At 39.7% G+C, this 23,348-nt stretch overlaps 1 protein-coding gene across 2 annotated transcripts in view; it reads left to right on the plus strand.

Annotated features, from left to right (window-relative positions):
- Positions 1 to 23,348, plus strand: part of SND1 (staphylococcal nuclease and tudor domain containing 1) — a 459,246-nt gene that overhangs the window by 36,895 nt on the left and 399,003 nt on the right. For both annotated transcript variants that reach the window (XR_005203511.1, XM_017549554.2), the window contains exons 3-9: positions 6,498 to 6,618; positions 10,900 to 10,978; positions 13,208 to 13,368; positions 14,480 to 14,571; positions 15,164 to 15,322; positions 16,561 to 16,667; positions 18,939 to 19,029. Coding sequence is in view for 1 of the 2 variants with exons in the window: in XM_017549554.2 (XP_017405043.1) it covers positions 6,498 to 6,618; positions 10,900 to 10,978; positions 13,208 to 13,368; positions 14,480 to 14,571; positions 15,164 to 15,322; positions 16,561 to 16,667; positions 18,939 to 19,029 (810 nt within the window). In the remaining variant the exon portion in view is untranslated. The remainder of the gene's footprint in view (positions 1 to 6,497; positions 6,619 to 10,899; positions 10,979 to 13,207; positions 13,369 to 14,479; positions 14,572 to 15,163; positions 15,323 to 16,560; positions 16,668 to 18,938; positions 19,030 to 23,348) is intronic.

Genomic DNA, 23,348 nt, shown 5'->3' on the forward strand with positions numbered 1-23,348 from the left:
TTTTTGTAGAGACGGGGTTTCACCATCTTGGCCAGGATGGTCTCGATCTCTTAACCTTGTGATTCACTTGCCTTGGCCTCCCAAAGTGCTGGGATTACAGGTGTGAGCCACTGCACCCAGCCATTTTTATCAGTTTCTTAAGGGAACTTATGACTCAAGAGTAGTTCAGAACCATTGTATTATTGTGATTTGAGAAACTTCCACGCCTCTGTACCACCATCTCTTCCATCCTTCCCCCATACCCCACAGCCTCCAATGCCTGCCCCTGCCTTGCCTTCTTTGTAGTCTGCCTTTGACCCCTTAAGTTTCTGCCCTTTGGGCAGCTGCTATGAGTACCAATTTGGCATTGTTTAGTCTTTGGCTTCTACACTTTGAAACAGTGGTACTCTCCTTTAGCAGTGCTTTGGCTATCAGAAATGAAATTTCTGGGCTGGCCGTGGTGGCTCACACCTGTATCCAAGCACTCTGGGAGGCTGAGTGGGGAGGATTGCTTGAGCCGAGGTATTCAAGACCAGCCCTGTCAACTCACAACATAGCAAGACTCCATCTCAAAAAAAAAAAAAAAAAAAAAAATTAGCTGGATGTGGTGGTGCACGCCTATAGTCCCAGCTACTTGGGAGGGAGGTGGAAGGATCACTTGAACCTGGGAGTTCGAGGCTGCAGTGCATCATGATTGTGCCACTGCACTGCAGCCTAGGTGATGGAGTAAGACCCTATCTCAAAAGAAAAAAAGGAACAAAATTTCTCGATTCTAATTATTTGTTCTCTGCCCCACTAATTATTTGTTCTCTGCCCCAACTTGAGGATATTGGGCAGGTTGGCACCTCAGCTTTTGTGTGCTATTCCCTGCCAGGGAGGTAAAGAAGAAAAAGCAAGAGTTGATGTGGATCTTTTATTAATATTTAAGGAAATCATTTAGTTTTTAAAATTATAATAAAGGACATTTTGTTTTAATTAAGAGGATAGTGAAGCAATGGTATAGATAATGGAGATAGAGGAAAAATCTCCCATAATTCTGCTACCAACAGCAATCAGACTAAATAGATTAAAATACCTTTAAGAAGATTAAAATCATTTTTTTTTTTCCATTGGGCTTCCTTCAGGGACCACAAATGTTGGGAATACTAGTGTATACCTCAGGGTTGTTTTATGAGGATTAAGCAAGATAACATGAAGTGCTTAGTGCATGCTTATAAAATACTTAATAAATGTAGTTGTGGTAATCACTACTGCTGCTTGTTAATTTCTCTTACCACAAATACTCCTAGTACTGTTAGATCAACCACTGAAGATTAGATGTCTTCTAGCATTTTTCTCATTTTGGGCATTGACAAATGGGTGAACCTACATTTTGAATAGTTTTCTTTTCTTACTGTGTAACAGCTTGATTGCTTCCAAGAGAAGAGTATTGACTCTTCTTGGAGCTGACCAAGTTCATTTGCCCAGAAGGAAGAAGTAGTATAGCCTCTAAGAAAGAAGGGCTGGATTTTAATTTCCTGTTTTGTGGATGAGAATCTTGGGCAGAGAAACACAAGGCCAGTTGGAATTTGTTCTAAAATATCTGAACTGTATCCCATGTTAACAGGACAGTGAAATCTTACCAGAACTATCCTAGGTGAAAGGATACTGTGTAATCTGATCCTAGCATTCTGTTATAGTTCCATATATTTATACAGCCTAGTGCTTTTTGTCTCTCCTATAGTAACTCGGTCTCACTGTTTCTCCTGGTAACCCTTCAAAGATCCCTGTGAGATGAAATATTTGATAGCTGTAGATTTCATCTTTTCCTAGCCCATAGCCATTATTTCTCCTTCTTAATAATCCAATGTCTCCTCAGCCTGCTGTGATTTGGTTTTCCTCCTACTGTATCCTTAAAGCTGCATCGAGGCAAGTTACCATTAATGCCGACTGATTGAAAAACCTGATATCCCTGCTTTCATTTTGACTCCCCCACCCCCTACCCCAACGCTGACATCCATGCCTTTAAGGAGGCCTGGAGATGCTGTCTCCTTAAAACCTCTCTTATCCATCCTTGACATTTGATTAATACTGCTATTCTTTGTTCGTCTCTGATAGAGTCCTTAGATGTTGAAATAATAGTCTCTTTGCCCTCATTCTCCTTCCCTCTAATCCTTTCTCCATATGCTCTCAGATTTTTTTGAAACATAATTTTGTTTTTTTCCCAGATTCTTCAGTGGTTCCTTGTATTCCAAGACACTTTAGTAATTCCTCATTGTCTCTGTGACAAATCTAAATGCCTTAGCCTGGGCTACAAGCCCGTTTGTGATTTGACTTTTAGACTTCTTTTACTGAAATCCCTCTGGGATGCCAAGCCCCAACCATGCTGAAGAACGTAGGTCTTTTCACAGGCTGGAGTCCTGCCTTCTGCTCTCAGCTCATGCTGCCCCTTCCATCAGGAGTTCCTTTGCCACCTCTGTGGCTGGTGAGCACCTGCTATCTTTTAAGATTCAACCACTTAAGAAATCACACCTGACATTTCCTTTCATCATCCCATCTTTGTGCTGTCATAGCATTCACAACATTTCATTGCATGTTTACATGTTTATATATCTTTACTGGATCGCAAGCTCTCCAAAGAAGAGAGCCTTTCTCTCATCTCTGTGTCTTTATGCGTAGTCGGTACCTGACACAATACAGGCAAACAGTGAATAAACATTTAAGCGAATAATGAGGAAAATAACCTGAGCATCTCCTTTTTGCGGGTTGAAAGACTGTGCAACGTGGCACTACCCTTTCTCTCTGGCTTTCTATTTCTTTGGAGCATGTTTAGCTTTTTCACATTCAGGAATAATTAGGGACCTTATCATTCATTTGCATCCCTTTGTGTCACTGTCCCAAGTGTCTTCACGTGATTATTCTTTGCCTTCCATCATGATCTGTTCCTTCAAAGAAACTCAGCTGTCTCCTAAGTCCTGTGGCAATGAAAGCAGCCCCACTGTACGCCCGCAGCCTTCCCTTCCCTGTTGCAAGCTAATCCCCAGCGTTGCCTAGCTACTCCAGGCAGCCTAGATACTGCATTGATGGGCACTGTAGGAATTATATATTTATTTCTCACAGATTTATTGAGCTCTTGCTGTTGGTAAAGTTGTTTATGGTTTCATGAGAAATATAGAAATGCATGTCACAACCACTAAAGAACTTAATCATTTAACTAAACACCACCTGTTCCCCAAAACCTATTGAAGTAAAACAAAAAAATTAAGAAAACTGTCTTTAAAAAATAATAAAAGAGAAAAAATAAAGTAAAAAAAGAAATATTTTGCTATTTTTGTTTGTTTTTGAGATTGAGTCTCACTCTGTCACCCAGGCTGGAGTGCAGTGGCGTGATCTCAGCCCACTGTAACCTCTACCTCCCAGGTTCAAGCAATTCTCCTGTCTCAGCTTCCAAAGGTAGCTGGGATTACAGGCGTGTGCCAACATGCTAATTCTTTTTGCATTTTTAGTAGAGATAGGGTTTTACCATGTTGGCCAGGCTGGTCTCAAACACCTGACCTCAGGTAATCCACCCATCTCAGCCTCCCAAAGTTCTGGGGTTACAGGCATGAGCCTCCCAAAGTGCTGGGATTACAGGCCCAGCCCTATTTTGCTATTATTAAAAAAAAAAAAAAAAAAAAAAAGAATGTCACAATCCTGTGTTCACTGGAGCTGTTGAGGACTGGGGTAGCTGGGAAACGATGACAGAACAGGATTATCAGTTACATATCCAGATGGTACAGTGGGATGGTTGGAAGAGAAAAAGGGACAAAAAGTGTTGAGTGTTGGGCTGTGTACATAGTAACTAGTTAAGGTTTTACATTGTGGGGTTTCATCTCGTCCCCATAGTTTTAAGAATCTCTCTGGTCAAAGAGAAGATTGGAATTAAAAGCTTAATTTCATTGTGGTAGATATGACAACCTTGCTTGGGTCTGGGAGTGCCAGGTAGGCTGTCAGATTGCCTGCAGTCGGGCATTCTAAAGGAAAGAGTAATTTTAAGTCTCAGCCACTTAAAAGCCACTTGCTTCTTAGATGGGACTCTGGGGTATCATTTGAATAGACCACAGTTATTCTTCCTATTAGACCATTCTGGCCCTTGTTTGAGTAAATGCTTTGAGCAAATTTCATTATACTTGACTCTCAGAGTTGTTCTGCAAGATTCTCTTAGGATAGACTTCTCCAGCAGATAGCCTGGCCGTCCTTTGTGTGGACACATGGACAACACTGGCCTCATTTCCACAAGGGCTGTCTCAGAGTGCTCTCTGGCCCTTGGGAGGAGTGATGTGGTCAGTTGCTTTCCTGCAAAGCTCTTGGGAGTCTCCTGATTGCCTGTCTTCTTAATTAATATCTTGTCCAGTTATTGAATTTGCCCAATTCTGGATGGAACACAACTTGAGAGGGCTTATTTAGGAAAGGAAGATTGCAGAAGCTAGATTATTTTTTCTTACATGGTTAGGTGTATGTCCTTTGCAAGACCTCCAGTGTGGTTTTCTCTTATTGACCAGTGACTAACCAGCTGGAAAACATGAGGTCCTAAGAGGAAGATGTTTCTTCAATGAACCTTAAAAATTTTTTAGAAAAGTCCTGCCTGATTGGTAGAAATTGGAGGTTTCCCTGCAGGGGCTGGATATTTTCCTGTGAACTGACCCTTAATAAGTGAGTTTTCACCAGTCTTGGCCTCTTTTAGGAGCATTGGTCTTGTCAGAGCTTTTCCAAGTATTTAGGAGAGCTGTGTGTTACTGAATTTTAAATATTAATACAGCACTCCGGACTAAATCTTAAACTTATCTATAGCTGGGTATGTTTTTAGAGTAAGTTGATCCCTAAGGTAATAAAAATGTGGGAGGCTGTGTTCATTGGTTCAGTGCTATTTCTGTGATGTGGTTGATAATTGGGGTCATTTGTCAGTCATTGGACTCTTTGGTGACTGGTATCTGATTCATTTTTAGGGATTGAGTTAGGGGGTTAGAAATGAGACATAAAATCAAGGTGAACTTGATATTGCCATTGGGTGAATTGCTCCTTTGTTTGCTGGTGCGTTGAAGAGTGGGCATCACGTAAGTGAATATCAGTTCATTTTTGTATCTTTAAAAAGAGACCTTACTCAGGATTAGTTCTTTCTAGAACCTCATGATTTATGTTACGTAACAGTACTGTTTTTATGAATACCAGCCCAATGGATTGGTGGACTTGGCCACCTTTTGATTGGTTTCTGGTTTCTTGAAAGTTGTATGGATGTTTTTCTTCTAGAAAAGCTTGTTGGGTGACTTCATGGAATAATTAGCATGGACCAAAAAGGTTAGCAGAGGCTTCCTTTTGGGTCACCAGTTTACTGGTTTGCCTTTACTGTGTGTAGCTTGAGTTCTGTGGTTTGAAGAGATTATAATAGACAATGTATGCATATTGTGTATCACTTTTCCCTTTTATACTTTGCATTTTTTTCAGCATATGAGCTCTTACTGATCATATGTTCCTTGAACACCTATCCCTTCCCTCCCCATTTCTGTTCTAAGGGAACTTGGAACATTAAACCAGGTCCAGACTATAAATTCAAGTGCCAGTGGCCACTGTGCCAGTGGCTTCAGAGGAGAATCTGCCTTTGTCTGAACCATCCCAGGTGGGATAGGGTGGGGAGGGGCACAACCATTCCTTTGTATATTATCTTGAGATGACATGGAGACATGTGGATGTGTGGCTCAGTCCTCGTGTCTGTGCCTGGAGCAAGTGAGAGGAATCACTATTATCATGTGGTACTTTATCAGGGGCTGTTACTGGTGTCCTGTCCAGGATACTGGGACCTGTAAAGGCTTCAGACTAGAGCAGAAGTAGAAGAGACACTTTGGGGAATATCTTCTTACTGTTGCTGATCTTTAAAGAGGAGGGTGGAGATGACTTAAATAAAGCTCTTACTTGAGCAGGGGATTCACTCTGAAATAAGAACACTAGACTCCTGTCTCCAACAATGGTTTTAACTGGTTTCAGGCTAGTTTAATAGGCAGTGAAAGTGTTTTAGAAACTGGAAAGAGGCGGAGAAATGGAGGTGGTAGTTGTTATTTATGACTTCCCTCTGCCTAGGTGGGTTCCTGGAGCCTGGACTTCCCATTTGAAGGAGTGGGTTGATATGTATATACGGCATTTAGAGCAGTGGCTGGCACATGGTATGTGCTATAAAAGCATTGGCAAATGTTATTCACAAAGTAAGCTATAACTCTGAACAGACAGTGATAGGGAAAAAGTCCTGCTGCCAGTGTCTGGAAAACTCTGAGGCCTGTTTTTAGTGTCTGTGCTAGTTTTAAACCAACTGCTGGACCCTCCTTTTTTATGAGCCCCCTAAGTGTGCGATCTGCATTGTGTGCGTTTCATTTTTACATTCTCAAGGTCCAGTGCAGGACCAGGACCACGGTGGGTACTCAGACATTTATTGAAGGAATGAAGTTGCTTGAATGCTGATTGGCATCTGGAACTAGGCAGTTCTCATGTGACATATTTGTTTTGTCTTTCAGCCTTGGGCATTTCCAGCTCGAGAGTTCCTTCGAAAGAAGCTGATTGGGAAGGAAGTCTGTTTCACGATAGAAAACAAGACGCCCCAGGGGCGAGAGTATGGCATGATCTACCTTGGAAAAGGTGAGCTGCAGGGAGAGGACTAATTTCTCTGAAGTTCCTTTAAAGATCAGTTTTCTTGCCCAGGCACAGTGGCTCATGCCTGTAATCCCAGCAGTTTGGGAGGCCAAGGCAGGTGGATCACCTGAGGTCGGGAGTTTGAGACCAGACTGACCAATATGGAGAAACCCCATGTCTCCTAAAAATACAAAATTAGCCAGTGTGGTGGTGCATGCCTGTAATCCTAGCTACTTGGGAGGCTGAGGCAGGAGAATTGCTTGAACCCAGGAAGCAGAGGTTGGGGTGTGCTGAGATTGCACCATTGCATTCCAGCCTGGGCAACAAGAATGAAACTCGGTCTCAAAAAAAAAAAACACACATCAGTTTTTTGTGGTGGAAGGCCAATGTGGATTCTGGTGGAGGAATCTCTAGGACAGTTGGCTGAAGGCTTAAATGGAAATGCTTTGGGCCCTGGACATATGGAATATATAGGTACAGAGGAACACCCCCAGTGGTCCTGTTCCTTGTGTACCCCTTTTCCTGCTTTCCTGGCTTGGTTTGGTGCATGTAGTATGGAGTTGCATTCTTCCTCGTGTTTAGGCCATCAGCTGATGGAACTCAATGGCTCTGTGCTTCTAGGTCAAAATGCTAATTGAATTTCTATAGATTTTCTTTTGCATCTTCTATTTCTTTTATCTATCTTGTGGCTTTTCTTCTTTTCTTGGGAACTCTTTTGGAAAGGAAGATTCCTTGAGGGCCTGTGGTTTTTTGCAGCCTACATGTTTTATAATGGAATGGAAGGAACACAGATACCAGAGTTGCATAGATGTAGAATTCTGATTTCCTACCATGTATTCTTACTTAACCCTTAAATCCTGTAAGCCCTAGTTTCTTCATTTGTAAGTTGTTCAGAGAATTTAAAGAGATAGTATAGGCCGGGCATGGTGGCTCACACCTGTAATCCCAGCACTTTGGGAGCACGAGGCAGGAGGCAGGAGGATCTCTTGAGCCCAAGAGTTTGAGACCAGTCTGGGGCCACATGGTAAAACCCCGTTTCTTTGGAAAAATTAGCCAGGTGTGGTGGTGCACACCTGTTGTCCCAGCTACTCAGGAGGCTGAGGTGGGAGGATCACCTGAGTCTGGGAGGTTGAGGCTGCAGTGAACCATGATTATGCCACTGCACCCTAGCCTGAGGGACTGAGTGAGGCCCTGGTCAAAAAAAAAAAAAAAAAGAGATAGTATGTGTGAAGCACCTCACTCTGGGTATTTGTGTGTGTGCATACATATATATACCTACACCTAGTGTTTAGCTGGGCCAGATGGCTCATGGGATATTAAGTGTTCTGGGCTTTTTGGATTAGGTAGTAAGAGAGTAAGATTGAGGAATGGAGTTGGAACAGAAATAGGACATTGAAAGAGGAATTGATAGGATGTTCTCCAGAAAGCAGCCAGATGAACATGAAGTTATGTTCCTTGAACTATTTGGGGAGCAGATTTTTTTTAAAGTTTCCTGTGATTCCTTGATTAAAACCCTTTCAGATAGCTCATGTAATGGAGATGATTTGGATAATCTATTTGAGTCGGATAGTCAGTGCTATCAATAAGCAAGCAGGGTAGAATGTCAGTGCTAACAGTATTCTGCTAAGACTCTGTTTTTAATGATAGAGGTCTTAGAAAAATGAGTTGGGAGTGACGTTGGAGGTATCTTGTTCAGTGTCCTACCTAGTAGAGAAATACCTCTTTTTAGCCTCCCCCAAAACGGCTACCTGCTTCTTGTTTGAATGAGAAATTCTAGAAACATAAGGACTCTTTTCAAAAAGGGAAATAAATAAATAAGTTTGCTTTTTACCCATAATTCTTATATTGAGAAACAAACGCTTAAAGATAATTATTGATAATTACTGGTTAGAAAGAATGTACGAGGAAAAGAAGTATACTATCTTCAAAATGCAATTGTTTAAGAATTTCATTACCTAAAAAATTTCAGTTCCATAACAGCTGGTCAGTCTTCTGTTACCCCAGAAGAGACCTTACTGGACCACAGATGATTGTGGGCACAGATATTTCTATAAGTAGACCACCCCTAAGAGTTCATTTTAGTACCCTTGGTCTTCAACCAAAATGGCCAAATTGTATAAGAGAAGCTGACATTTTTAATTATCTTTAGTTGTTTTTTAAAAGTTTGCTTCTTAAACTGAATCACATCACAAACTGCATATAATTTGGTATGTTAACATGCTAGTGTTTGGAATAAAAACTGGCACATAGTAGGTTATCAATAAATATGTACTTAAAGAATGGTTGAAATTACCTATATCTTTCCATTTTAAAGGTAAAGAAATGGTTTAATGTTTAGTATTTTCACTAAGGTGTTTTAACTAACTCTTAATGCCAATTCTATTATAATGAAAGAAAGCAATGTCTTAGATAGCATTTGTGTATTTTATTTTATTGTTACTCACCTTTTTATTTCGAAAGGGGGGAATAGTAGAATTTGAGACTTCATGGTTAATCTAGACTTTGTGTTTAACCTAGAACTTATTATTAAAAAAGAGATGATTAGTCTTCTGACTTTCGAAGACACTATAGTCACCCATCTGCTCTGAATACTGTTTCCAGATGTGACTTGGTCAAATTCAGAATTTGATAAGTAAGAAGCAAGAATGAAACCCTTGAAATCAAATTCCTTTTTGCACTTGCCTATCCGCCACATTTTGTTGCTCTCTTGAGGGTCCACCCTCGGGGAAGACATTTTTCTCCTTTTTGCAGGTGCATTCAGAACTCACTTTTTAGAAGTGGGCCATTGTAGCGTGCTGTGTGCCAAGAAAATGTCTAGCTTATTGGGTGTGCTGTGGATTGGTTCATTTTATGGTCACTTACCTTGTTTGTATCTGGGCTTCGTTCTTTCTACCCCCTGACCTCCTGGCACTTCACTGCTCAACTTTTCCCTTAATCATTGAGTCCTTCCTTTTGACTTTTCACTCTTTGGGATTCCTGTTGCTTAGAAGAACCAATGTAAAATTTGCTAATGTGTCTTTGGCTGGCCTCAGCAGTAACCTCAATGGAAAGGGTCAGGTGATCCACACTCACCCTCCGAACCTGAACCTTCTTTGTATAAACTCCTCACTTCGGCTTTCCTTGGTAGGAAAAGAGTCTTAAGATTTATCCCTGCAGAAATTTGGGCATGATAATGGTGAGGCATTAGGTTGGGCTTGGAGGCGATGTATGTACCCATTACTACTCGCAGAAGTCAATGTGTAGTATGCGGAATATAAATCTTACAGAATTTTATTCTGTGCTGACATTACCTATCAGTTAGACTGCTGTGTTTCAGGTTATCTTGGAGCTTGTTCTTTGCCATATTAAAGATTTTTATGTGATTATTCCCTCATAGTTGTCTTCCTTTATGGTTTTGGCCGACAAGCAGAGATTTAAGAGAAAATTCTGAGCCTAAAAGCTTTTTCAATAGCATCGAAGTACAATTAATGTTTCAAGTGCTTGGGTAGAACTAATCAGATTGGATTTTATGTTTAACTTCATTTTTCTTGCCAGGTCTGATGGCTGCCTTGTGAGAAATGAGAAATCTAGCCAGTGTTCTCTCAGTGTCTCTGTGACAACAAGAGGATGTCTTTGTCAAATGGTGTGGCTTGTCTTGGTGTCCTCTTGGAGAAGAGAATAGGACATTCCTGAGAAAAATTGGACTTTCTAGCATAACGTGTGATAGGAAGCCCTAAATAAATCCGTCTCTCTGATTGTACAGGGTGAAGGGACTAACTTTTTCTAATTCTTGCCATGTACTTGGCACTGTGCTTGGTGATTTACGCATATTATTATTTAATTCTCACAAGAACCCATCAAGGGAAGTGCTCTCCCCACTTTAGAGATGAGTAAATTAAGATGCTGAGAGAGCTTGTTGAAGCTATTAAGCAGCTGGATTTGTGTTCAGCTCCAGGCCTCTATTCCTCCAGTCACTGCTTTATAGTCTCTTGAGCTGCCAGCTGCATGCGTCTTGCTTTCTTGTCTGTCTCCCATGGTTCCTGAGATTGCCTTTGGCCTGGAAGATACACTAGAAAATTAAAAACAAATTCCTGAGAAGAAGATTGATAGACCTTTGGGTCCTAGAGACTAGATATTATGAGAAAAGAGGTTTCCTGAAAAACCCAGTGCTACATTGCTGCCTTGTCCATTTCCCTGGCAGCATTATTCTCCTTGAGGAGCTAAGTGTGAAAGTGGTCCCATTTGGGCTCTGTTGCTGTTGGAGGCAGGTTTGAATCTTGTTTTTAAATCCCCCCTTTTCCTCCTCAGATATCAATGGGGAAAACATTGCAGAATCACTGGTTGCGGAGGGCTTAGCCACCCGGAGAGAAGGCATGAGAGCTAATAAGTAAGTATTCATTACTCCTCTGTCTCTCTGACTTCTTTGAGACATCAAGGGTGGTTGGGTAGTCACCTGTAAATTGGCTTTGTTGCATTTTTTCATTCTTGCCTCCAGACATGGGTAACTGTGGGGCTTTCACAGCTTCGAGGATGTTCTTGCCCAGGTATAGATTATTCTGAGCTAGGAAGTCACTCAGCATTCATTAATGGTGTTTGAGGTATATGACTCTTTTAAACACAGGCTTTGAGACTAGGTAGTTCTATTCTTCATAATCATAAGAGTCAACAAGTCTTAGACCATAGATATTCAGTTCCAGAGTATTTATCTGTCTGTCTAGCTAGTCCCAAGTATTTATTGAGCACTTACTGTGTGCCAGGCTGTTTTCTAGGCACTGAGAAAATAATGTGAACAGACTTCGCTTCTGCTAACATTTTAATGGGGAGACAGGCGGTAAGCAAGTAGCTAAACAGTGCAGGGAATAAGTACAGTGAAAATTAAGTGGGTGAATAAATAGAATACAAAGAAAAATCTCTTGTTTAGAATCTGAAGAAGCTGACAAGACCTCATTTGTTCTGTTTTGAGAGTCATAAAAAATTTATATATTTTCAAAGTCTTTTAAGCCTGTGTTGTTTATGTATCTGTAGTTGCTGAATAGGTAAAATGTATTTTTTTAGCCAATAGCGATGTGAACCTGTTAGAAAGGGGTTAGGGGTTTGTCAGGTTTATAGTATGTATATCATGTTCAAGTTCAGTAGTGCTGGTTCTCAGTAGGATGGATTGCAGCTGGCTTTCATTAACACTTTAGTCTCTGAAAAGTGCTACATCTGTATAATTTGGAGGCTGTAATCTGTTTTATATCATTAAGTCCCTGCTGTCTTACATGACTGTCATAGCTATAGGAAAGGCTTTAAAGAAATATTTGCATGAGGTACACCAATGATGAGGATGAGCAAAGGCAAAAATGTACTTTTTGTATTCTTTCTGCCTTCACAGACTTAGGGGCCAGGTCTTTCACCATGGACTTCTGTGGTCCTTTCTGACTGTGAGGAGACATTTTTTGACTCTATAATTGGGGTGTGCCAGTGGGAATTTGTTGAATTAAGATATTTGTTTTGATGGTGTTTTTGGAATTATGCCAAAGTTGTATCTTAAGGACAGTTACTGGCTTGATTACCGTTTCAGTATTTTTTGGGAATTCAGTTTGCAACTAGAATGAATAATAAAAACATCTCACAGCAGGATTGGGCCATTTCGACAAAGAAATCTTTCCTGGAGTACCAGTCATTTTCCTCCAAAATTGTTTTGACTTCAAGTCACTTTTTCCCAGTTCTGTGTTTGGTTCAATCTCTTACACTATATTTCTTTATCTAATTTTGACTGTGAATTTGGGGTGTGGTTGCCTTTTGGGGTAGGGGAGGGAAGAGCGGTGAAGACTTCTGGCTTGAGAAATTGGTAGGTTGTCCTTGCTTAGGAATCCCTCCTGCTGAAGACGGGAAGAGGTTCAGTTTATGCATACAGCCATTGATGGCACCGGGTGTTTGAGATTATGCAAAAGCGATGCAGTTTCATGCTGCCTTTAGCTTAGATATAATACAGAAAGAGGAGCCATTTCTAGCCTTTTTTTTAAAAAACTTGATTTGGTTTGCCTACTGATATTTTGGCGGCTCTAGTACGTGGTTTGGTTTCTTGCCTGATGAAGGAGGAGGCTTCCATTTTCAAGCTGCTTCTGTCTAGCTTGCCTTATTGAATGTGTAAGTAGTTTGAGGGTAACATTATCTGTGATAGCAGTGTTCATTCCACATTCCCCAGCCTTGTTCTGTAAACTGAGAGAGAGAAAGAGTGGTTCTTACTCGGCTTCTCTGAACTACTGAGCTGGGCCTGGATTCCAGTTCCTGAATCTCGGTGGGCTAAATGAAGCTCTATCCCCTGGAGCAGCCCTGAGCCACTAACTTGTTCTCTTCTGTTCAGTGATGGCAGTATTGACATGTGTGTTCTTTAGATTGTTTCATTAAATGCTCTTACTTTTTAACCTTTTCTTTGAAGGAATAAGTCTGGAATCTAGAAATTGCATTCATGATGATTTTCTGGTTATAGGATTGCGTCTTAAGCCATAGATCTGAAACAGAGCTTTGGTGTCTTCAAGGGGTGAAGATGCGGAAGAAACCCTCTGTCAGAGAGCCTCGTATTTCTGTTTGTGAACTTACTAACTACTCTTGTTTATTTTTTATGTTCCAGTCCTGAGCAGAACCGGCTTTCAGAATGTGAGGAACAAGCAAAGGCAGCCAAGAAAGGGATGTGGAGTGAGGGGAACGGTTCACATACTATCCGAGACCTCAAGTATACCATTGAAAACCCAAGGCACTTTGTGGACTCACACCATCAGAAGCCTGTTAATGGTGAGGCTGGCGGGAACAGACAGATACGACTCAGGGTGATTTCTTTCTGTTTGCACTCTTTGCTTCTTGAGGTTTGTAAAATCTAGTAAGCCTTTCTTATACTTATTTAGTATCCATGGGAAATCCTTAAGGGTAAAACAGCACCTTAGTATTTCAGAAGGGAATTTGGATTCAGTTCATGTAGATCACATCAGATACATTTTGAAGAGGCTAGTCCTGTGCTGTTGCAGGGTAGTAAATTGCTGGTATTTTGCACATTGGCTATGTTCTGTTCTCTAAAAGAAGGCTACTTAAATACCACCCTGAAACTTAGAGGGAGAAACATGTATTCTGTATATATCTAAACATATACAGTCATCCTTCATTGAGATTGGTTCCAGGACCCTGTCCCCATCTTCTTCCTGGGGATACCAGAATCAAAGATGCTCAAGTCCTTTATATAAAACGGTATAGTATTTGCCTAGAACCCACTCACATCATCTTGTATACTTTAAATCATCACTAGATTACTTACAATACCTAATACAGTGCCTACACACCACTTCATTCGTGTAGACTCAGCATAATACTTGGTATGTGGCAAATTCATGTTTTGCTTTTTGGAACTTTGTGGAATTTTTTGTTTTTTTCTGAATATTTTTGACCTGTGGTTGGTTGAATCCATGGATGTGGAACCCGTGGATACAGAGGGCTGACTGTATGTGTATTTATGTGCTATATAGTTTTTGGACTGATTTTGAGATCTTGCTAACTTCAGACTTAGTAAAATAAAATTATTACCAATCTTAAGTTACTAATTATTTTTTTGTTGGGTGCCTGGTACTCAGGTGAGCATCCTGGCTTATGGGTAACAAACCTTCAGTGTGAGCCATGAGGTCCCAGAAGGTTCAGAAGACGGAGAAGCAGGTCTAATCTGCATTCTCCAGGAATCGTTTGTGCCAGAGTCTGTTATATAAACCCTTATGATCTGCCAGTGCATCCTTACTTTTCAGAGGGAGGCTTTCTCAGGGTTTTCGGGGAGAGGAACTGTGTTAAATGCAGTTTGATTGAGCATTGTTTATCCTTGGCAAGATGTTTGCTAAGGGCTTAAGCTGTTTATTCTGTCATGCAGCTATCATCGAGCATGTGCGGGACGGCAGTGTGGTCAGGGCCCTGCTCCTCCCAGATTACTACCTGGTTACAGTCATGCTGTCAGGCATTAAGGTCAGACCATACTCTTGGCTACGTGGTGGGTATAGAGTTTGTGGATGTTCAGTGATAGACTCTTCTACTTGGGGACTTTGGATCTGCAGTTTTGTCCTAATGTGGGCCATTAACATTGATTTTAAACTTTGTAGTGTGACAATTCTAATTGGATCGAATAACTTTTAATGATTTATTTTTTAAAGTATCGGGTCTGTTTGAAATGAGCTGTGCTTAAGAATTGTTGAGTATGTAAACCTAGAGAAATGGAGCAATGAGAGGCCATGAAGTTTTGCTGAATATGGTTGCATTAAGCATTAATGTAAAATATTTATTTTGGTTTTTAAAAAATCAGTAAGGGGCTGCTTTTTACTATAATTAAATTTGTTGTCCTCATGATAATGTGAGTTTTATTATCTTCCTTTGCCAAGAATTCTGAGATGATATTTCCAGTCCCTTTTTACCAGTGTGTTTTAAATTAGAAGGCCTGATTTAAGACCTTCCTGAGTTTAGCTTTGTGACATGTGTGCTTTTTGGAAGGCTTAGTGTGGGGTGAGAGTGCCTAGCACGCACATTTAGGCTGCATTACTCACCTACCTTGCTTTTGCTTTAGTGCCCAACTTTTCGACGGGAAGCAGATGGCAGTGAAACACCAGAACCTTTTGCTGCAGAAGCCAAATTTTTCACCGAGTCGCGACTGCTTCAGAGAGATGTTCAGATCATTCTGGAGAGCTGCCACAACCAGAACATTCTGGGTACCATCCTTCATCCAGTGAGTGTGTCTGTGCAGACTGGGTTGCAATGGGCTAAGGATGCATTTGGGGTTTGAAGAGCAGGAGTTTGCTTCTCTTTCTCTACTTTTTCTCTGTATTTAACATCCCTTAAAATATTATGGCAGGATTATTATTAATATCTGCTGATTTTTCAGGCAGATATTAATTTTGATTTTGATTTTCTAGGGAGCTATCATTTGTCTTACAGAATTGGACAATTTTCTCACCTTTAGGAAATTATTCTCAAGTGTTATTGGGGAAGAGGAAGAGGAACTTGATCCCATACTTATCTAACTGTTTGGTCCTAGAAGTTGCTACATTCATTAGAAGTAGAACTGAAATTTGTAGAATAGGGTTGGTGAGGTCTAGAAGTCAGCTAGCTGAAGTACTGGTAGATCAATAATGAGGAAACTAAAGTATAGAAAAATTATTTTTTGTATTCCAGGCCTATCCAGCTACCTCCTAACTCTGCTTTTAGCAGGAAATAGATTCTTTACATTCTTGTGCTTCCGATCGTTGAAGTTTTTACCTTATTGTGCCCTTTGGTAGTTGGGTTATTCTTGGATGAAAGATGGCCTTCTTTTTAATACCTAAATTTGAATGGATTTTCATTATTGTAAGCTGTGTCCAATACAGTTAAACTACTTATTCTTTGGCTAGATAATTCTTCCAGTTGTGGAAGGTTGACAGGCTTGGTTTGGCGTGTGCCAAGGTCATGTCTGTTTTTTCTGGAGTGCTGTCTGGTCATGCCCTGCCAGATGGCTCTGTGTCACAGTAGAGTGTGAATTTTAATTCACTGGGCAAAATGTAGCTTCCTTTATTCCCTACTCAGCCTGTTCTTCAGCTCTCTCCTTACGAAAAGGGGAGGAAATGCTGCTAGTAAGGGAGGGAAGAATAAGGTGTAATCTCTACTAAAGATTAACATCCTCCTCTGTCCACAAGAAGAGCTATTGAAATGTCAATTCCATTCAATGTCACTAGCATTTATCCTACTCCTGTTAAGTGAGTTACCATGGTGGATATTGTTGGGATACGAAGCCAAGGCAGATGAAAGGAGTCTCAGAGTGGCATGTCTCCCATCTTAGGAGTGGTTTCCTAGTGAGAGAAGCTACTCCACTGTAAACAAACAAACTGCAGACTAGATTGTGGCTATGTTGTGTCAGAAGTCTAGAGAAATGGATTTTTTTTTGCAACAGAATCTAATCCACGCCTGCCTCTCATGTACCTTGTTTTTCAGAACGGCAACATCACAGAGCTCCTCCTGAAAGAAGGTTTCGCACGCTGTGTGGACTGGTCGATTGCAGTGTACACTCGCGGTGCGGAAAAGCTGAGGGCGGCAGAGAGGTAAGGTCTGTCAGAGAGGCCTTCCAGCTGTGGATCTTGTTAAGGATATTTAGGGAAAGAAATCTAGTGATTTTCTCCCACCCCTGTTAAGTCAGTGTCCGTTTTACTTCAGTAAAGGAGTAGGGCAGTTCCTCATAGAGGAGTGACTTCAATATTGGTCTTCAGTTTCAGTCTAATTGAATTCTGGATAATAAGGACTTAAGAGTTTTCACTTAGGCATGGTACTTCACTTGATTTGCTTTTTTAATGTTTTCAGGTCATTTTTTCCCAAGCCCCTTGCTTAAGTTCTGGGCTTTAGACATTTGGGATGAAATAAACTTGAAGCTTATTTGAAAAAGATGAAACTGCTTTTTAGCTGTTCCCAAACAGACAGGAGCAGGGGTATGATGGAAAGACAGAGCCTGTAGGTTTTAAGCGAGGACGATTCAGTGTTGTTGTGAAGCCTGTGCCCTAACTTATTTAAAAGTATGTTTCAGTAATAAATGCTAATACAACTCTGAGATGTCACTGGTGTGTTCTTCACTTGTTGCCTATGGTTGAAGCAGACATAGAAATAACTTGGTTCCAGAAAACTGCATGTAGAAATCCCAGAGATTAGTGGTCATTTCAACTGTCAAACTCAAGATGTAGATTAAGTGAACTTTTTCCATTTGATGGGGATAGATGGAAGAAAATAAACCAGGTAGCAACAGTAGATGAATGGAAATGATGCTCAGGAGAGTGAATCACCTCCTTTCATGATACATTTAAGCAGAAGACATCACACGGCCGATGACGATAGGCTACTCTCAAGGCTTGCCCTATGACTTGTTTCAGAATCTTAAAGTTATAATGGTCTTGATAACTACATTTTTGCCACCGAGGTATACAGCTAAGAGATGTGCAACAACATGAATGAATAACTATAGTATTTGTTCCTTTTCTTAGGTCTTTTTCATCCTTCATTACCTATAAGCAGAAGTATTTGCAAGTTTTTGTAAAAATAGATATTAACCTGGGCCATTTGATACGGCACATGTAACATGTGTAGTGTCTGATGGAAAAAAACAGTGATTACTTAGAATTTTTTTATATTGTTCTACAATTTAATTAGAAAGATATAATAACCATTATCAAGTACACTGTTCCAAATGCTTATTATTCTACAATGCTGCATTTCTTTTTTTTTGGATCAGAGAATCCTTGTTACGTTCATTAATATTCTAAATTATTCTGATTTCTTTTTGCATTCTTTAATTTCTTGCCTTTCTTTGAAGAAAGTGAATGCAGTAAAAGTAATATCTACATGTTATATGATATCGGTAGAAGATTTTATGGATTTTTTGAGAGAGTGCTCATCATTAAAAAAACAGGCTTAGACTAGGGAATGCAAATCATATTTTGATAATATGCGATTACTTGTCTGCTGTTTTGCATGCTATATTTGAGCTACTTAGATCGTAAGTAAAATTGCTTCCTCTGTATTGAATTACTTCATGTGTTTTACAACTACTACATCCTGCTTTGTGTTTTTCTCAGTGCTTCTCTAAAACAAAACATTGCAATACTGTTTTCAGAAATAATAGTTCCTTTTCACTGCACATGTATCCACTTATTTGTAAGTGGTTTAAGACAGCTGTTCATTGATTTTTTTTAAAAAATCTTTGCATATATTCCATTTCCCACTCTTGGTCTGGCTCAGAAAATATCTACTGGGGATAATACTTCAAAATAAATTTCTGGCTACATAGCTATTTTCTTTTTTTTTTTTTAACTCTTGTCAATGAACTTTATAAGGATTTTGTTTATTTTCCAATTATTCTATAGATGCACTGTTCTTCTATATAGGTTTGGTAGCTGGTAACCTTTTTATAATTCAGATAGAAATTGAGCAGGTCTGTGCTTTTTAAGAAATTATGTTTGTTTAGATGTATGGGTTCTTCCCATTTAAAAGAGCAAGTACTCTGTGCTTATCAGCCTAATTTGTGTAGTAGTCACCCAGAAGATACTGGATAAACCAGAGTTAGTAATGAAGGTGGACTAGAACCATCTAGGTTCAAAAAATTGTATGCCTGGACCATAGTCTCCCAGCCATGGGCTTACAGTATATATGCATCCTGCATATTTTCATTTACTGTCGCTCTTTGTTCTGGTTTGACTGGTGGTCTTTCTTCTGGATATGTCTATAGGGTAGAGTAGGATTCTGCACCAACTGTGCTCCCATGGTAGTGGTGGATTCCATTTGCTGACTTAGCCTATCTGAATGATCTCGCATTCTTGCTTTCTTACTAGGTTTGCCAAGGAGCGCAGGCTGAGAATATGGAGAGACTATGTGGCTCCCACTGCGAATTTGGACCAAAAGGACAAGCAGTTTGTTGCCAAGGTGAGTCATTCTCAGCATCTTGATAAGCATAGTGGGCATTGCCAGGCTAGTAATAATACAAGATTTGAACCATTAGAAATGCCAATGCTCTTGAAAATTTCAAGGCAAGCCAGTGGGGGTGTGTGTGTGTGTGTGTGTGTGTGTGTGTGTGTGTGTGTGTGTCGTAGGGGACTTAGAAACCATATGACCATTTAAATTTCTAATTGTTAATTAGCTAACTTCAAACTAGCTTGAATTATCTCGCATATTTTAAGACTTTTTTTTCTATCTGCTTAGGAAATAGCATTGTCTTAAGATTTTCTGTGTCCAAGTACAGATGATCTCTGACTTACTGGGTGGACTTAAGATATTTTGACTTTACAATGGTGTGAAAGCAATAAATATTCAATAGGAACCGCATTTGGAGTATCCATACAGCCATTCTGTTGATCATTTTTTATTCGGTAAATTAATAACATGAGATATTCAACACTTTATTATAAAATAGGCTTTGTATTAGATTACTTTGCCCTGTTGTAGACTTACGTAAGTGTTCCAAGCATGTTTAAGGTAGGTTAGGCCAAGCTATGGTGTTTGGTAGGCTAGGTAAATTAACCTAAGCGAAAGTTGGCTACCTAACCTAAGGTAGGTTAGGCCAAGCTATGGTGTTTGATAAGTTGTATTAAGTTTCCTTCCTTCCTTCCTTCCTTCCTTCCTTCCTTCCTTCCTTCCTTCCTTCCTTCCTTCCTTCCTTCCTTCCCTCTCTCCCTCCCTCCCTCCCTCCCTCCCTCCCTGTTTTAACAAGGGCTAAAGAGAGATAAATGCATTTTCAACTTACAGTATTTTTGGCTTATGATGGGTTTATCAGGAGTTAACTCTGTTGCAAGTCAAGGAGCATCTATAGATATATGACCTCAAGTTTCTCTTCTTTCTGTTTTGGAGCTCTTCTCCCCCCACGCCGGTCCCCCCCCCCAAGGGTTCTCCATTGATGTGTCTTGGGTAGACTGCTTTACTGCTTTGAAGGAAACTAGAGCTATTATCCTTCGTTGTTATCAGCAGTGCTATAAAAATATATTATCTTGGTTGCATGTTTTTGTAACTTAAGTGGCAGACCTGTTCTCTGTGTCTTCCCAAAATGCTGTAATGTTTTCCAGACTGTTTTTACTTTTGCCAAGAGATGCTAGAAGTTTTTTTTTTTCAATTGGCTAAAAGTGGTCCAGTGCCAAATTCTTGGACTGAGAGGTGCTATCTCCCTATCACTTATTCGTGAGTTTAGGAGGGAAAGCCACTAGGTGGCACTGTGAGCCTGAGAAATCCTGAGACTGTCTTAGAATGGTAAAATTTTAGCAATCTCTGTGGAAATAGCTACATTTCTTCACTCTCTTTATTATGATGCCCAAAGTATTTATTTATTATCTGATGCCCAGGTCACAGAGTGGTCCACTGGCCTCTTTCTCTCTTGTTGTAGGTGATGTCCAAGCAGCTGTGAGATTAGCTATAATCACTCCTTTTGGTAGGCATGAGTGGGAGTTGCCCCTGGTGGGATATCCTGGCATCCTCCAGGTCTTGATGCAGACCAAAATGGCCCTTGCTTCCCTTCTGTGAGAGGGGTGTACCTGTGTGGACACTTGGACATGGCTACTTGGAACTCAATTGTGCTTATACTTCCCATAGCGTGTTGTTCCGTGTTAATATAGCTACAGAATGAAAGGATGATTTTTCACTCAAAAAGAGAGGCAGGCCTTCAATTTTTCACCATCATCACTTTGAGGGTCTGTGACATTAGTGATGTAGATGAAGCAGATGAGGACCTTAATACCCTACTGTGTTCCAACCAGCCTGTCCTCAATTAAAGCTGACTTTGTAGAAAAACCTAGAGTATTTTGAAGAGTTTTGGGCCTTTGCTGATTGGGGAGTTAAATGAAGCACTGCATAATAACAAAATTCAAAGGATTTAGATTATTGAGCTTTGCATTTATCTTAAATATGACTTTATTGGTAATTAGAAAAGGGAGATCCACCTGTAGGAGAATTTTTTTCATTTTTAAAAATCTAGGATCCAAGAATCTGTTTTTACTTTAAATGAGAGTGAAGCTTTTATCATGACAATGAAGTTTTATTCATTACAATGCCAATGTAGAGGAGATTGCCCCTAGAAATCATCTGATTGAGGATTATGAGGAGTAACCAATCTTCTGTAGAAACTGAAACATAAATTTAGGCTGTTTGGGTATATGTCTGTTTAGAGGGTAGAGAGATAGGCAAAGAGTTTTTAAAATTCTTTTTTTTTTTTTTTTTTTTTTTAAGAGATGGAGTCTCGCTCTGTCACCCAGGCTGGAGTGCAGTGGCGTGATCTTGGCTCACTGCAACCTCCACCTCCTGGTTTCTAGCAATTCTCCTGCCTCAGCCTCCTGAATAGCTGGGACTACTGGTGCACACCACTTCACCCTGCTTATTTTTTGCATTTTAGTAGAGTCAGGGTTTCACCATGTTGCCCAGGCTGGTGTCAAACTCCTGAGCTTAAGCAACCCACCTACTTTGGCCTCCTGAAATGCTAGGATTATAGGCATGAGCCACCACACCCAGCCTAACATTCTTTAGCATTAGTTTTGCTTTTAAAACAGGAAAAAAGCATAAAGGAGATAAACACAAATACCCATACTACATGAAACACTATGACTTGGCCTTGTGTTGTTGTTGTTGCTTTTTAAACAAAGTTGATTATATTGTGTATCTCAAGGTTGGAAAGCTATGGCCCATGGGCTGATCTGGCTGGCCACTTGTTTTTGCATGGCCTGTGGATTTTACATTAGAAAAAAATGTATTTTGTGTTAATAAAAAATATATAGTGGCATGTGAAAATTATGTGAAATTAAATTTCAGTATTGTGAACAAACCGAAACATAGTTGTATGTGTTCGTTTGTGTATTGTCTATGTTCTTGTGCAATAATGACAGAGGTGGGTAGTTGTGATGGAAACTACAGCCCACAGAGACTAAAATATATGTTATCTGGCTTTTTAATAATTTGATGATCTCTGATCTATACCAGTCTTACCCAAAATGCCTTGATAAAGTGACATAAGGAGCTTGGGCCGGAATGTAAATCAAGGCATTGCTTCCTTTATCAAGAAAAGCTTACTACAAAAAAAAAAAAAAAGTCAGCAATGTTCTTAGTGATATAGTTGATTAATGTTCTGGTACAAGTTCCTTATCTTCCTGCAAACTGGCAGCCACTTTGAATAGCACTGATCTGTATTCTTTTGTGTGTAATTTTTAAGTTTGCACATTTTAATTTTTAATACAGAAAATTTAAAATTTTTCAGAGGCTTACTAAAGAATGTACCAGTTTAATTTCACTCTTCCTTGAGGCAGCCACTTTCAACTCTTGGCTAATTCATTTCTGAATAAAACATTTACATGGCTATTTCTTAATTTTTCAGTTTTAGGTACAACTATTTTCCTTCATACCATGGAAGAGGAGGACTTAGTTTTTTCACACAAGCACACATACTCACATTGGCACACAGGGTTCTTACCCAGTTCTTCCAATATGATTATATCATAATTTGGCTAATACTCAGTATTTATTTTAAATGACAAACACCACTGTGCTATTTAGCATATTGTGGCTACTTTTAGTTTCCTGCACAATTTTTTTGTTTTCCCTGGAGTTAATGATGTTTAAAATTTACATTTTTTTTTACATACTTTCTATTAATTCAGTCTCTAAACTCTGTCTGCCTAAACCTCCTGTCAAAGAGAAGATTTAGTCTGCCAACACTAACTTGAGCCTTGAAACCTGCATCAGTGTGGACTGGTTTCTTTTTTGCCTGTTTTAGAGCTGTCATCTTTGGATTTCTTTACCATTGTCCTGGGGGATTTCTTTGCCTTACTCTTGGATTGGAGCTAGGATGGCTGGATCTCACAGCTTTCTCTTTATGATTTGCTACTTTGTTTTGGTGGCACACATTCTCTAACTTCATGGCAAAGAATGCTTGGGAGGTAAATTTTCTGAGACCCTTTGTGTCCATTCTCTACTTAGTACTTGATAGTTTAGCTGGATATAGAATTTTATTTTAGAAGTCATTTTCCATTAGAATTGTATCCACCAGTATTGCTCCACTGTTAGTAGTTATCAGAAATGTTTTCAGTTTCTTGTTTTAGATTTCTTTATAGTTATCTTTCAGTACTTTTATTGACATACTGTTTTATTTTGTAAGAGTTTTTTTTTGTTCTCTGGATGTTTCTCTTTTACTATTTTAAAAAATAAAATTTAATACTTATTTCAGAGATAAAAATAATCTCTTAGCTTCCTGTGGAATTGATTTTTTTTTTTTT

Source organism: Cebus imitator, unplaced genomic scaffold (assembly GCF_001604975.1).
Source record: "Cebus imitator isolate Cc_AM_T3 unplaced genomic scaffold, Cebus_imitator-1.0 Scaffold219, whole genome shotgun sequence".
Taxonomy (NCBI): Eukaryota; Metazoa; Chordata; class Mammalia; order Primates; family Cebidae; genus Cebus; species Cebus imitator.